Source organism: Pseudoliparis swirei, chromosome 3 (assembly GCF_029220125.1).
Source record: "Pseudoliparis swirei isolate HS2019 ecotype Mariana Trench chromosome 3, NWPU_hadal_v1, whole genome shotgun sequence".
Lineage (NCBI taxonomy): Eukaryota > Metazoa > Chordata > Actinopteri > Perciformes > Liparidae > Pseudoliparis > Pseudoliparis swirei.
In genome coordinates this window covers 7,974,152-7,990,702 of record NC_079390.1, presented here as the reverse complement: position 1 = coordinate 7,990,702, position 16,551 = coordinate 7,974,152, and the positions used below count along the sequence as shown (strand labels likewise).

At 41.5% G+C, this 16,551-nt stretch overlaps 1 protein-coding gene across 1 annotated transcript in view; it reads right to left on the bottom strand.

Moving 5' to 3' along the window:
* Positions 1-16,551, bottom strand: part of LOC130210782 (actin-binding LIM protein 3-like) — a 46,155-nt gene that overhangs the window by 1,218 nt on the left and 28,386 nt on the right. The window contains exons 9-22 of the mRNA XM_056441269.1: positions 15,943-16,023; positions 15,391-15,546; positions 15,186-15,215; positions 12,245-12,356; positions 11,866-11,970; positions 10,285-10,335; positions 7,242-7,379; positions 7,060-7,124; positions 6,571-6,712; positions 3,274-3,303; positions 1,744-1,802; positions 1,391-1,457; positions 1,254-1,261; positions 165-245 (exon numbers count right to left, since the gene is read on the bottom strand). Coding sequence (XP_056297244.1) covers positions 165-245; positions 1,254-1,261; positions 1,391-1,457; positions 1,744-1,802; positions 3,274-3,303; positions 6,571-6,712; positions 7,060-7,124; positions 7,242-7,379; positions 10,285-10,335; positions 11,866-11,970; positions 12,245-12,356; positions 15,186-15,215; positions 15,391-15,546; positions 15,943-16,023 — 1,125 coding nt within the window. The remainder of the gene's footprint in view (positions 1-164; positions 246-1,253; positions 1,262-1,390; positions 1,458-1,743; positions 1,803-3,273; positions 3,304-6,570; positions 6,713-7,059; positions 7,125-7,241; positions 7,380-10,284; positions 10,336-11,865; positions 11,971-12,244; positions 12,357-15,185; positions 15,216-15,390; positions 15,547-15,942; positions 16,024-16,551) is intronic.

Sequence of the window (16,551 nt, the reverse complement as noted above, 5' to 3'; positions counted from 1 at the left end):
AGGCAAAGTCAATGATAATTGTTTGTGGATAGATAATTGCTTCAAATAGCTTCAAGTGAAATTTGAAATTTGATATTTTAGCACTTTTTTTTTAAACCATGGCTCAATTGAAGGTAAGGTCGTCCAGTCTGTGTTTATAAGACAGTTATTGAAGAAGAGATTACCTCCAGTCTGGCTCGGTCCACATCACTCGGTAGACGCTGCTGCCCTCTGACTGACACTATTATGGCTTCATATGGGTAGATCTAACACACACACATGCACGCACACACATACACACACACACACACACACACACACAAAGTAACTTGTATTTAATTTCTTGCACTAAAAAGTCACACCAACTACACTGAAACTGTGAATCTGACTGCATTCAGATGCTCCGCCAAGGGACTTTCACTAATGATGTTATTCTAAAGGTTTGATTTTTGTACAAAATTAATCAAATGCAGCACTAAAACAATACTAGTAAACTTCATTACTTTGTGTCATATTTGGCCTTGCACCGTAACCATTCTGCTGTCACTCTCAGACTCTAAATTGCCCGCAGGTGTGAATGTGAGTGTGAATGATTGTCCGTCTTTATATGTGCCATAAACTACCCACAACCTGTCCAGCGTGACTTCACCCAATGTCAGCTGGGATCGGCTCCTGCGGTTTGGAGAACGCAATTTGGGAACGTCATTGTTTATGTTTTCATAGTTTCCACATTAAAGTGATATGATTTCAAAAAGAGTGGGTTTGAGATTTTCTAGTAACTCTTTCCAATGCGTCACACAAATGTCGAGAAATGCACCTAAGGATGTTTGACAAAGTTTTTCACTTTGAATGTTTGAATCTATTTTGTAGTTGTTTAAGAAAGAAAGTTGCACTCTTATTGAGTTGTTTGAGCATTCCTGACAACCCTTCTCCCTCATAAAAGCATACATCCTTTATTCTCATGAATCACTTTCTGATCTCTACTCTTTGATGTGATTATTATTGTAGTAGAAGGAAAAACAAGGAGAAATATGAGGAAGTGCAACTATTATTACCCCCTAGTTTCCACTGAAGTTGGTACACTTTCTAGTGTTTACAGCACTGTAAATAATTTTCAATATTTGAGTCAGTCAGCTTTACAAACTTTCACTGAGTCAAGTTGGTGTCATTGAGCAATATTAATTCAATATGAACTTTGAACAGACAACACATCATCCTTATCTAGTAGGCATTGATCCGGACCTTTCACTCAGTAACAGTTTGCTGGGTCTCACCTTGTATTCTGAAGAAGAGGAAAGCAGAAGAGAAAATCCGTCATCATTCAGGTTCACTGTTGCATTCATTGTACCTTCTTTCCATCATTGTAAACCAGGAAGAAAATAGGCAAATTGAAGCTGTCCAATAGTCTTACCTCTGATCTGCCAGTTCACTGCATTACTGCTGTCATACTGGTAATAATCTGCACCAGCGCTCCCAGGCTGCCAGGACAAAAGAATAGTTTAGTGAGAATGAGTGAGAAGATGCATTTGATCATCAAAATGGAGGGAAAAGATCGAGCAAAGCAGAAATAAATCACAACATATTGTCTAAAAAACCCAATCAGTGGGGGTTTCTGTCTCATAATTTATCACACCAAGTAATATCATAATAATAATAATATCAAGTTGTTAGTTACTGTCTCGTGAAGGACTTTGCTACATCTTGAGTGGTCGTACTCTCACTATCACACACACAGACACACAAGGAGTGAGCGTGGTCGCTTACCCTGTTTAGTCCATTCCTGCGGTAGCCTGGCAATGAGGACGACTTGGCAATGTATGAGTCTGCAGGAACAAGTATAAACACATCACCACAAACAAACACAGGAATCATGAAAAATGATACAAACACACTGAATTTATGAATATGAGTGCAGCATCGCTTGATACTGACAGCTGGTGAAGGATTAGAAAGAGGTTTCTGACACCTTTTCATACAATTTCGTGAGAACGTCACACTGGAGAAACCGATTATCCCATTTGTTTAAAGAATTTAATGAACAAATAAATACTGTTGCTGTTTCGTAAACCTCAAGCCTCCCACTGCCTCTCCAACACCCACCTGACAGACTCCGGAAGACGAAATGTGACTCTGATCACACACAGATTGACATTTCAGTGTCATTTATATGTGCCGTGACATCCTCTGGTTAAATACAAATTCATGAAATACAAATAAATACTGCAGTACATCTACTTTCACAAACATATGTGTATTGCTGCTTCCCATCATAATTTTACATTTTTTTATGAACACCCCACCATTACATCAAAGTAAAATCTTAAAGCCTGGCCACGCCTCTGTTGTAACCATTGGTAACCACCAGCATCCATTGGCTGTCCCTTCCGTGTGAGCTGCACGTCTTCAGCTGAAGCAGCAGAGGGCAGTGGAGTCACACGAATCCCCTCAAGTTCTTCTTCAGTCTCCCACTAATCCTCCCTATCTGTCTGTCTTTTTTGCTTTTCACTTCCCCGCCCTCCCTCGCTTTTGCTTTCTCGCTCTGCCAATTTTCTCCTCTTCTGTCCCTCTCTTTCTTGTTCACTCTGTTGTTGAAGGAAATTAAATTACACAGCAATGTCAAAGAGCTTGGACAAAACACCGTGATCGAGTAGAATGCTGGCTGATGTACACAGCAGGATTGAGACGCTGCACTATAATGAGTTTTCTCATCGACAACTCTCTCTTTCTCAAGTAAGAAATAAGTCTCATAGATTAGTCATCGGGTGTGTCTGGTTGTTTCATCAAAGTGTGCCCTGAGCATCTCATTCATCAATTGATCATTCATCATATATAGAGCTATAATCTCTGCTGCCATTGAAATCATCCCCTTTATGGTTTTGGTTTAACCCTTGTGTTGCCTTCGGGTCAATTTGACCCCATTCAATGTTTAATGTCGGTGTTCTTTCGGTAGTCAACAAACAAACATAAAGTGCCTCACACTTAAACTTGGAAAACAATATTAATTCTAATAATTTTCTGGAGGTTTTAATTGCTGGCGTCAAATTGACCCCAAGGGTAAAATATGTTAGTAAATATAAAGGTAACAGGAGGGTGAAACATTGAATCGGGTCAAATTGACCCAAAGGCAACAGGAGGGTTAAGTTGCACACGTATCTGTTATTCTATTCTAATGGCATGCTTGTGCCCTTATATAAGTGTGCATGCACAAAGATGCCAAGTTGGGTTGTTATTGGGTTCAAATCCATGCAACAGCGATACAAGAGAGTGTTAGGGGGGTCCTGATGAACCACTCACCGCTGTCTGCACTGCAGACGGACCTGGGAGCTGAGGACAGAGTGACGGCGGAGGGGAGAAAGCACACGGAACAGTACATTAATGTCATCACAATACATCTTGGAAATCTTTTATCTTGAGCCCAAAAACTCTGTATTCATCTCAAGGAAGTTCTGTGATCTTTGGGGATAAGTTAATAGCACATGATGTGTGTTCGATGAGCTTCATCGGCAGTTTCCTCACGTAGCTGGAAGTGTAGATAACCTACAACTGTATTTAAGAAACCCATCATGTGTGTGTGTGCACATGGATACGTGCATATATTTGTGTCCGTGTGATTATGTAAACAAGTGTGTAGTGTGTGAGACTGGTTTAAGTGGAGCTCATAAACCGGTCAGATAGTAAAAGTATGAGGACAAACAGTAAACTGAAATGAGAGAGTTAGTCTTCAGTGGAGGGGAAATAAAGATGGGACATCTATAAAACATCAGCTGTGTGACGATATGCCCGGGACAGCGTCGGCATGCAGACAAATCTCCATCACGACCTACACATCTTATAAAATATGAAGCAGCATTGAGCCATTCATGTTAAAAATGCATATGTTGATGGCATCCAACCACTGGACTTTGTAATTTGAAAGGACTGTGCAGCAGTTTGAGTTTACTTCTTCCCAAACCAGAATACAGAACATAAAATGGAGAATAGAGCTATCATTTCTTGAAAAAAAATGTCACCATCGTAATTGCTGAAGTAACAAGAATAAGCGGCAGTCCTTAAACACAGCGGCGCTTTGAAGTAGCTACATTCTAACTTTAGCATGCTAACTTTCTAAAATGCTAATGTTTAGCAAGTATAATTACATTACATCACATTACATGTCACTTAGCGGACGCTTTCATCCAGAGCGACTCACAATGAGTGTGCAATGTTTACCGCGTTTACTATCTAGTTCACCGTGTTAGCATGCTAACATTTGCTAGTTAGCATACAAACAAAGTATAGCTATTTCAAAAGCCGGTTGTCGTCATAAACCAAAGGACAAATTGAAATGTGGTGATGGTGGCGATAGATGAGAAGTCATTGCGAACCACCCAATAGTTGTTGAGAGTGAGACATATCAGTTCAAACCACATATACGTGATGTTAGCGCTTGAGGAAACGTCAGGGAATCACACAAGTCTGTCGGATTCAGGGACAAACAAACGTAGGTATTAAATGTATTGGCAATTCATCGTTGTTGAGACAATTCATCGTCGGACTGACGTTGCCATCGACGGAATGAAGCAACATCCGTCAGCCAGTCACAGGGCTCTCAAGTGTCACGCATTGAGCGTGAGACTCACGCATTTCGGTCTTACGTCACGCACTCCCGCCACACATCGTATTTCTCACGCTGAAAAAAACTCTCGGCTATTTCATGTTTTAATGTGCCGCAGAGCGCCAACATGAGCTGGCCGCGCTGCCCTCACCGTGGAGGAATCAAGCGCTCCCCTGGAGTTCTGCTGTGAGGAGACACTTATCAGCCAATCAGAAAAAAAACCGTATCTGTTGTATCTGGGTACGATTTAATCCAGCAACCAATGAAAATAAAGCATCCTGGAATTGCGCGCGACTGACTGATATCCGAAAATTTCGTTCTGCAGGGGGGGGGGGGTGGGGTGGTGATGGAAATGTCACTCTTGCCTGTCTTCAAAACTTGAGAGCCCTGCAGTCAATTATTTCGTGGGAGTTCATGTGGCTTCTATCAAACAGTAGACATCCCATTTTGGAATGAACCTCCTCTGAAGAATAGATGAGCACACACGTCTCAGTATTTGTCTAATCAGTATAATAACAACCCACAGTGGTTACGCAGCAATGAACACCCACATTGTCAACACCTCTCTCTGTCTGACCTCCCGGTGCCCATAGCTAATCTCCCCTCTCTCCACCGCTCTCTGACCCTGATTTACCTCCTTGGCTCCATGTCATGCATCTTCTCTGAACAGCTCCAAATTGCTTTAGCTCCTCACTCCCTCTCTCTTTTGAATTTAATTCACTCTCTATCTCGCTCACTCTCTCTCAGGCTCCCCTGTTATAACGCCCTCTCTTTTATTCCCATTTGACCAAAACACTGTCTTTCTTTCTTTCTTTCTTTCTTTCTCCCAGTCGCTCCATCTTTGTCCCGATCTTACTCGTGCTGAATGCAATGAGGAATGGGATCAATGGGAGAGTTATTACGGGGACACTCCCCCCCCACTACAGCTTGCTCAGCATCACAATAAGACACACATTCATCCTCCTGTTAAGGTGACTTGATTCATTTCCTAACCTCTAACCTTCACCACAGCAGCCACAATATCATCGTTACACAAACTGAAACCTGATCCTATGTCAGCCATGAGCCACATTCTTGACCCTAACGCAGACTTAAGTTACAAAGTCAATGCTTACAGATGATGGATACATTACGCTTGTAACAACCACTTTTTATAGTCCGTCAGTCGGCCCACCACTGTGGTCCAAACTGAAATTTCTCAACATCTATATTCATGTTGCATGAATGTTGTAAAGTCATTTTGTGATCGTCTGACTTGCCAGAACATCATGGGAATTGTAATTCTGGTAACTCTTTATAAAAACTGCAGCCTATGAAGTGTTAGTTAAGTATGAGTCAACACTTAATTAAATAATTTATAAAGCGTTGTTCCACACTTTAGGAAGAATGTATTCACAATTTGTAAATGAAGTATTATATAATGCTTCATAGCGTGCAGTTATTATAAAGGGTTACCGTTTATGTTTGTTTGTCTCTGTAATATTTAGTCATGTTAGAGGCAGCAGTGGCCGAGAGAAGTCTCTCTCTGGTCCAATGGCTCGCTAATACTTTATAATAACTTTAGAATACTTCATTTACAGATGGTGAATACATCATTTATAAAGTGGGGAACAATGCTTTGTAAATGATGAATGAAGTGTTTTCTCATATTAAAACTAATGCCTAATAGCATGCAGTTCTTATATATATATATATATATTATATGACATTAATTGTATTAACTTTGGTAATCCCTTTCTTTTTCATTTACTGCCATCAATAGATAAATGGTCAACTTTGGAAGTACTTTCGTTTGTGAACAAATAAATACAAAATAAATGTCATTCATCCGCCTCAGTAGTCAACTTTGTATTTAGTGCTAATTCACAAAAGACCAAGAAACTATCACGCACAGTGAAGTAAAGTTTGCCTCATGAAGTAAATGGAGTAAATCTACCAACCCTTACTGGCAGATTTAGGAAATCACAAACCCCCCCCCCTCACAACCACAGACTTACAGCCGTTGATTGAGCCGTATCCCAGATTGTTCAGCGCCTCCCTGCTGCTACAGCGGGAACTGCATCTGCTCCCCCACTGGTCATTGTCGTGACAAGCTGACCGCGCTTTCATCTCCTCCTTCAGGATCATCCTGCCAATTCCCTGTGGGGAGGGAGGGAGGGAGAGAATGATGGGTTAAATAAAGGGGCCAGAAAAGAAGGCGGGGAAACGGACAGATAGAAGGAGCAATACAAGTTGAGTGGGATGGATGCAGAGGTCAATAGATGGTGGCGGAACAAGGCAGAAGGAGACAAGGAAAAGTGATGGTTGATGTCTGGACAGAAGGATGGATGATTATGAAATGCTAGAAGGAGAGAGGAGCATCCTTCCTTATTATGTCCAGCTGGTGGGGTTGGAAAGAAGCATTTAATTAACTAGCTCATTAAATATTAACAAACACATTTCAAATATAAAAAAGGGAGACGCTGGGGATCGTCTTCCTTTCTAACCTTGTTTATGTTGTGATTCCATCCATCTTCCTCTCCTCCGGACGAAAACCTCCTCACTCTGGAGACTAGAGAGAGAGATTGAGGAAACGAAAGGAAGAGAGGGATGGGAAGTGTAAATATGTGTTTCTAAGCATGGGTTGTTGCCAAAGTTTGAGTTTCAGAACGAGAGGCAGCAGCAGCACCTTTAGGAGAGCCAGTATACGGGTAATAGTTGGAGTCGGGGTGGTACATGCTGTTACAGTTGGAGGTGGAAAGGCCACTGGAATGGAGGAGGTTCTCATTGGTCTTACTCTTATTGGCTGTTGTCGAGGCGGACATGTCTGAGGGAGAGATGATGAGAGAAGAAGAGAGATAAGTTGCTGAATTCCTCAACACAATTTGCGATACATTTTTATTTTTTTTACCAGAAGCATTCCTAGTCTGATTCCCATTTTTTTAAATAACAAGAGAAAAGTCAACCATGGGGCAAGAATTGTAAAACATGTTTTGCTTCAACAAAAATTAATTGGTTTGTTTGTTTGTTTGTTTACTGTTGGTCTCTAAAAATGATTCACTGAGGATTTGGAGTCCATGAGCTACGGACAAAGTAGCATAGTTACTTACAGAGAGGGGAGGGCTCAGCAGGGGGGAGGAAGGGAGGAGGAGAAGGCATCAAAAGCAAGGGAACAGAGAACGGAAAAGAAGATCAGCGAAGACGTGATTGGATATAATGCACAAGCAAAGTTGTCAAGGGTGTTGATTTCCTCGTAAGGATGAAAGGACGCAGTATCTTTAAGAACATTGTTGAAGGGCTTTTGTGGCTTTTGTTAGACAACGAAAAGAGAACACGGTGACATATAACAAAGGTCATATTTTCGATTGATGCTGTGTATGTATGAATGTGACTTTTAGTCTTTGGACCAAAACAAGGAAGCAATCTGTCCCCTATTTGTTCTTTTCTGAGGTCATTTATAAAAAAAATATAAAAAATATTTATTTAACAAAGACAAATGCATTCATCCATTTTTCAGGATCAGTTGCCGTGCATAGATGTCGAGGCAGCTTCCTCCACCCCAATCCTGTTCATACTTTTACATCTAAAACAGATATGTAATCCTCTGTAATCACTTGTTTTCACAAACTCTCGCCATCTTTCTCAGTTGTTTTGCGTCCGGTCATGTAACCCGACGCCTCCTCGAGTAGCTCTAAAAAGTTTGTTTTTGAGCTGCAGCGAGTTTTGACTGTGCCATACGTCACGGTACTAAATATACAACATAAATACCCGATTATGGAACTTTGCCTTGAAATGAAAACTGCTCCACAAAAGATTTGTGGGGTAAATTAAAATTCTCCCCCACACAGCCCAGATTGCCTGCTCAGGTTTGTCAGCACTTTGTAGCTCAGCGTAAATCATCCAGAGGTGATTGTGAGGAACTGTATGTCTTTAGGAGCCGCCACCTGAGCGCTGATGGATCGCCGACACACTCAGAGGATTTGGCACTGCTTCTCTCAGTTTTACTTCCCCTTTTGTATCATCTATTATTCGTTAATTGAGGGACAATGTGATATGTGTCAGACGCAATTCAATTTTTTGTTTGATCTCTCGTTTAAGACTCTTCTCCCTCGTAGACCCCAACAATCATCTTTGTTATTTTTTGCAATCAATCCTTCCTTTCCCTTCCTCTAGTTTTTCCTTTTTTTTTACTCTCAGTTTCGTGTTTGGAGGTATTTTTACTTTACAGTAGATTATTACCCAGTTACTCTAGATGCCATGCGCATCGAAGTCATTGATGACCAGGCGATGTCAAACGAAATGATGTCAACATTCACAATAAAATATTCAAAGATTTTACAATTTTATATTTTTTGATATTTATTCATTGTGATATAATGCTAAGAATGACAACATTAAAAAGAATGACACATATTTATCGCTAAGATAACCTTTATATTTTCAGCCTATATACGTGTTGTTCAAATAATGTTCGAATACAATATTGTGATCAAAGTACAATATTAAGATACACACCAAAAAGCTACATATTCATAATTCACATTGGACGATTTCATTGTCGAGACTTACGCGCCTTCGCTCGCGGACTGGCTGCTGCGGACTGGTATATGACATATGACATTGCGCAATCAAAGAAAGCAAGGAAGATCGCATCCGCCATGCGGCGGCCTGCTACCCCGAGTTATTTAGCGACAGACCCCCGATGTCAATGGCGGAGGCGCAATGCGCTATAAAATCGCATAAAAGTCGGCACAATTTTTTTAATTTTTGTTATTGTTATTTTTATTGTTGCGCATGTAATGTTACTTTAACCAAATACAAAAATATTTTATTTCAAGGTAACATAAAGTCGGGGATTCCTGCGATTCCCGTGTTCTTTGCAGCAGAAACACTGAATTTCACTTTGAATATCGATCGGTCACATCATAACAGATATGCTCCCGTTATCAAGGTCAGTATGGGGGCTGCTATGAAGCCTCCCAGTGATAATACAGTGGGAGTTACCTGTTGGTGTTCAGGGCTTATAACTAACTATATGTAGCATTGAAAACTTCCATGTCTGTTGAAGCCACTTGGTGGTTTCTTTATTGCACAGTTTGGAGGATGCGTTGATGTCTTTCTACTTGCAACTCCATTATCCATCCACCCTAAAATATGACAAGGTTACTCACAAATCCACTCCGCATCAGATTACCGTGTAACGCTTACTCACTTACGTACACACTAATATTTGTAACTTTTAAACAGCTGGAATGTATCGTAATTCAAGCCGTCGAAAAGGCTGTTTGGAGTTTTCCTAACAGTTAGATGACCTCCTTCCTTCAAGACATGCTGACTCATTAGCTTTTACATACAACCTCAGTACACTGTATTTAAACTCCAGCATAAAATCCAAACGTATCTAATCTTTAATTGTATAACACAGAGAAAAGCAGCAAATCACATTTGAGAAGCTGAATCCAAATGGTTTCAATCTGCTATTTAAAAGCAGACATAATATTAGAAACACGGTGGCTGCATCGGGCTTGTGTACTTCCTCTGACTACTTCTCTTTGGACAACCGAATGTCATAAGAAGCTCCAGATGTTCGTTGTATCTTTTCTCAAACAGACAGACGGCGGCATGTTTCTTACTGAGACGGCGTTAACTGTGACAAGCAACTGACGAACAGGTAGACTAATAAAAGCTAATAAAAGCTATAAAAAGCACAACATTGTGAGGAATCGACTGACCTTTTCTTTTATAGATGGGGGGTTTCCTGTAGATGTTGGTTTCCTCAGAAGCTGAGAACAAAAGCAACATAATGATGAGTGTGGCGGGCAAAAGCGAAGAGTGGGTATAGAGGAATGTGGATTTCCTGACTAAACCCGTCCCTCCAAATGAGTTGGATACATTTACAGTCTCCTTAACCATAAAGCTGACAGCATGGGGGACAAACTGCCACGGCGGGCGACAGTGCCGTGCATCCAGGCTGATTAATACAGATTCACAGGCGTATTACTGGAAAGAGCAGCAGATGGCACAGGAATGAATAAGAGGGAGGAGAGCAGTTGAAGGGTGGATAGAGGGCTGGATGGAGAGGCAGAGGAAAACAGGGAGAAACCTAGAAATGAAAGGAGCATGTGGGACCTTGTGGCTCTGGTTGGTGGATTATTCTGTATAATCACTCAGTTATGAGTGCTGGAAAAGCAATACACATTACAGTGAATAAAAAAAGAATTGGTGTCAGCAGCTGCAATTAAACAACTAGCATGACAAAAATAACATTTACACATATGTCCAAGTTCTGCACAGTGTGCCACTAAATCTGCTAAAGTTAGAGGTCCAACTCCCAACGGGATGTCCATGCTAAATTTGTAAACGCATGTGATGCTGTGAGGCACTTTGTATAAAAGCATCTACCAAACACATTTTGTTCCAAGTGGAAAAGCATGAAGAGAGGGATGTTGCTGGGGTTGGCGGGGAATAACAGCCTCGGAAAAAAACAGAGGGAACATGCAGTGAGAGGAAAGGATGGAGGGAAACCGAATGTACGGCTTGCAGTGAAAGGTGAAGACCTTTTCAAAGGAAGGAACAAAGACAGAACAACATCCAGGGAGGAGAGAGGCCTTCACTTGATAAAACGGAGGGTTGATGAAGTGTTTAAATCAAATGAACTGGCATTCGTTAGTTACATTAAAGCACTCGTACGGTGAGATAAATCAGACGGACTCCCCGCGGGAGAACAATGAAATATGAATAACTGCTGCGATTTCTACGGACGGATGACTTCATTCTGCTGAGATGGTGTGGGAAATTTCTTGGGGCATCAAAAATCAAATCACAAATATTTGTAATTATTGATGAATCTTCATAAATTATAAAGTGAAAAAGGAAAGAAAACTGATTTTTTTTTCCACAGCCTCAACTTTTCTTTCTTTCTTTTAGTTCATTCCAAATCAAAACCTAAAGAAGTACTCAAAAATAAAACACGTGCAAGCCACACATTCTCACATTTGGCAGATTTGCTTCATAAATGTTGATTAATTGATTATAAAAAAAACAAATTGTGACTTTTTTAACAATTAACTTCAGAATTTATAATAATGCTGATAAAAATGTCATATTACCATGGTCAGGCTCACTGGGAATGATGTTGTATGTATGTTAGGGGAACAGCTGATCTGGGGTTAGAATGTGTGTTAATGATAACTGAGTCTGGGCTCTCAGTATGAGTAAATATCAGGAGGGTGTGTGCGGTTGCGATCTGATGTGGGTAATTTCAGGTTAGCAAACAGATCAGAGGTCAGTCAGCGTTACGGATGACGGCCTACCTGGTACATGGAAATGCTTGGGGGCTTGGAAGGTGGTGGTGGTGGGTGTGGTACCCCTGGGCTCAGGCTGACTGTAATAGGGTGAACTCCTGCCACTCTCATTGCCTATAGCCAGCGCAGCCAATCACAGTGAGGGAAACCAAACCATGAGCAACAGAATGGCCCACGCCCCCCACAGACAGACAGACAGACAGACAGACAGATAACCTGGAGAAGTACATGGATGTGTCTTTTTGTGTCAGGGAACGGGACATGACACCCCTTGTTGCATCCACTCAAAGAGCTCGTCGGCAGTTAGGGACCTCACACTTTCTGTGTGCATGTGTGTGTGTGTGTGTGTGTGTGTGTACGCGTGTCTCTGCTTGAGTGGGCACATTACCGGGGAGATAACAATGCATTGGGGAGCCTCCGTGGCGACTGTGTGCAGGGGACTCAGTGAAAGCAGAGCTGGAGGAACGCCGCGTTCTCCCCTCCAAACCGTCCAAGAGATCCTGGACATCAAAAAAGAGAAACAGAGAGAGGCCATCTGAGAGAATGTGCTTTCATTTACTAAATGCAGCACAGGAGCCGACACAAGGATCCTTTCAAAACACCATTTTAATCGTGTTGAGAGCAGTTTAATATTGTATAATTGCATAGTAAGTAAGTAAGAAAAGTTTATTTATATTGTACTTATCACAGACAGTGTCACAAAGTGCAGTACAGTAGTCAATTAGAACAATGTGTCAACAACAGGGGCCGACACATTTCAACAGTTAAAAGAGCAAAGTACGATACACAGTTAAAGATGGTGCAATAAAATAAATAAACAGAGAAGATACAAAGCAGGACATAGAATATTCAAATGAACCAAATGCCAGTGCAAACAGGTATGTTTTGAGATGGAGTTTAAATGATACTATTGTACACACGCACATGCAGTAGTTTGACATTGACATGACACTCAGTCACGTTTTTGCCAACAGTTAGAGGAGAAGAGCGATTCCCCTTATATCTGTTTGATATACATGGAGCTGGAGCAGCTGGTTAGCTAAGCTGAGCAAAAAGAATGGAAACAGACGGAAACCTCTTCCAACTCTTCGAGATTGTGTATCACATTTATCTAATCTACACAACGACAGAAATGTGTACAACTGTATAATGGGGAATTTCAGACCTACTTTCTGCATATTATTTTACTTAAACTAACTTAAAATTTTTAAAATTAAGCAGAAAATTTACTTTTATTTTCCTGGTTTTTCCCGCATTCCTGGTTGAGTGGGTGGCGAGCAGTTGCTGAAGTCGAAGCAGCTGAGTCGATCTTGTCATTCACGCACCTCACAGTTGTGTATTGATCAGACAGAAGACAGCTTATCTATCAACTCCAGTAGTTGTGAATCAACTCCGTCCCCCGTCCCCCCCCGGCTCAACAGGCAGCCATCGCGCGCCGCTGCGCCGAGCGCGTGCGAATGCGCACACGCGTGAGCCGCTCACACACACACACCACACCACCACACCCTCACCAATGAGAATTTAGTTTTGGTAGAACATCAAAAAAAAATATTACTTGCGGAATCAAAAGAAATATTACTATCTATTCCGTTTCAATGGTTTGAACCATCTTGATGAGATGATGATGATCAGGTTTTGCGAATCAACGATCACTGAAATCAGTATCTGCTGCTCACCACCGATCACCCCGATCACACAATGAAGGAGCATATTGCATATTTATTGTATTGTGCCTGGACTATGAGATACATATATAATAATAACTCAAACATTAAAGAAAAGAAATTACCGATTTCTTTAAAAAACATTTTTTACTTAACTGGAAAAAATTGATATTGATACATTAAAATTGTTGTTATGTTATTATTTTTATGTATTATGAACAACATCTGCATATATTTTTCCTTGGAACTCTTGGGGAATATATACACTTTTTTTTTTTAATACAACAAAAGACTGACTATTTTAAACTCTTCCTGGTCCATCCCAAAAAATTTTAATGTTTGTATAAATTAAGCTAAATCTCAGACTTATTGTTTGTCGACATTTTTGAAAAAAACATCATGTTTAAAAACGTGGTTCTTTTTGTTAACTTTTGCAAAACAACTTTGTAAACCGATGTTGTCACTTAAATCTATCAAAATCTTTAATAAAATCTATCGAATGCGTTTACCGTCAACATGTGGCCTGTAGGCTGACATGTGGAGTGCGTGAGTGTCGCCCCCATGGACTGAGATGGGGACGGGAGACGGGACTCGGCCGCCTCTCACGTGAGGATCCTCGCCCCTGCCTGCGGCCCCCCTGTGTGCAGCTCTTTCGCGCTATTTACCCTTTTCACACACCCACACCCACACACACAACACACTTTTTGCCCTTTTTCCTTTCGTCTTCCTCTCTTCTTCTTCTTAGTTAACCACGTCGGTTAGCAAACCAGTCATTCAGGCATTAATACCACTAGAATAAGAACAAGTTTGTGCACACACAAATAAAATATTTAACAAAAAAAAGAACTATGACTAATTGTCGCGGTCGCATGCGAGTTGATGAAAAATTTTCTCGCACTGTGTCTAATTTTAGGCGCAAAATGCGACCATTTGGTCGCAGTCTGGAGCCCTGAATTTAGTCCCAATACAAGAGAGAGGTTGATGTGGAGATTAAAGCGTGTCGGTGGCTCTCTGTGAATGAAGGTGTCATGGCGCTATTAGAGTGGACCCAAAAGCACGACTCAGACAGGAGTCACAAAGAATACTGTCTTTGGTTGGAAACAGGCTGGGTCAAAACCGGGAGATCAGTCGAAGAAGCAAACAAGTCCAAAAAGGGGGCAGAGGTCAGGGCAGGCAGGCAGGGTCAGAACAGGCAGGTCAGGAATAAACTCTAATAACACTGGAGAACTTGGCACGAAAACACAAGACAACCTGGCAGAGGACAAGTGGAAGTGAGGGAGCTAAATAGTGAGGGACTAATGAGGGGATGGGCTGCAGGTGAGAAGGGCGTGAGGACCAGGTGAATGGAATGAGGGACTAACGAGGGAGTGATCAGAGGCAGGTGAGGGGAGTTGGATTGACAGGATGAAAACAACTATTACAAAACAGCTAAACTGTTACAGAAGGCTTCCAACAGATAGTGCTGTGGATAATAAACTGTATTCAACATGCCTCGTGTTTGGCCCTTTGGGGCCGATCCCTGCTGCAGATAGTCGAACCCTCAAAATCAACTTTACCGTCTTTACCGTTCCTAAATCGGCATTAATATACCTCCAAGTACGTTGATTCCAAGTACAACTATTACCATAAGCAAACCTCTGGAATGAAATAGTTGGATGGACTTACATGAGAGCATGGTGATATGGAGCCCAATGACTGGATGAGAAGAAAAATATATATTTCTTATTATTATGACAACAAAAGTGATCAGTTTACTGCCATTAAATTGTTTGTCGTAACAAACTCAGACTAGCCCACTGTAACCTTCATTATTGAGTGGTGTATGTGTGTGTGTGTGTGTGTGTGTGTGTCTTTGTGTGTGTGTGTGTACCTGTCCGCAGCTGTATCGCTCCAGAGTGTCATCTGAGAGGTGTGTGTGTGCATGGTCGGTCTGATAAGGGATGATGTCAGGCCTCTGGATGTCATATATGGCTTTGACCCTAGGCAGAGCTGCAAGCTGCTTATAGTCCAAAACATCAGCTTTAGACTGGAAGAGAGAGGGAGAGAGAGAGAGGGAGAGAGGAGAGGAAATGTAAAACTGTATTAAAAAAACCTGTGTGCATACAAAGAGACGCACAGGTCGAGGAAGCAACATGGACAAACAGAAAATACAGAGAGGTGTGATGATAAACATAAACATAAAACAGACTGCCGGGTGAGACGGTTACATCAACATAAAAGGTTCTGAAGTGACGAATGCTTGAAGGTGCTGCAGTCGCCCTCGTATGAAGGCTCACACGGGGGGGCAGGGGGACAGATAGCAGACCAGGAAGAGCTTTCAGGGACTCTTTGTGCGTCTGTCGCTGTCGGTTATATTTCGATTGAACGATGTGACAGCTGAGGGTGTCACCACAGCTGTGTCAGCGTAACCATGGCAACTTACACAGATGAGCCGGTGAGGGGAGCCGAGGAGAGGAGAGGAGCCCGGGGGGGAAACGGACGCCGTCTCAGAAGTGCGTCTCAGCTGGTAGGACAGATGTAAGAGTCAGAGCAAGCCTGAGGTCAAAGTAGAGTTAGCTCAACCACAGCCGTAAAGATATACAACAACAACAACAACAACATTACACCTATCTAAGAATTTGCTGTCAGGCGAGTCTTTCCCATGTCGGAGGATCCAGGCATTAGATCGATTTTTAATAAAAATTCTAAGGTACGGCTTGATTTAAACTGCAAAACCACAACGTATTGAGTATTATTTGTCATAAAAAGGGTTCGGCCTACTCGTTGAGATGTCCAACAGAGCCAGTGTCTTGCTCAGACTGAGTGAGGCCTGATAACCTACGATCTTTAGCTTTGAGTGGAGCATATTCTTATTTGTGTGTAAATAACAAAGGAGATAACTGTTGAGCTCGTTGGGTAAGGATACGTCTGAATGTAGTAAATATGAAAAAATAGATGACCAAATCTAAAAAGCCAGATATCAAACAATATTGCATTCATCTGGAGAGCCGAGTATTAGTTTGTTTCTTAAAATGCAAAAAAACTTGAACCA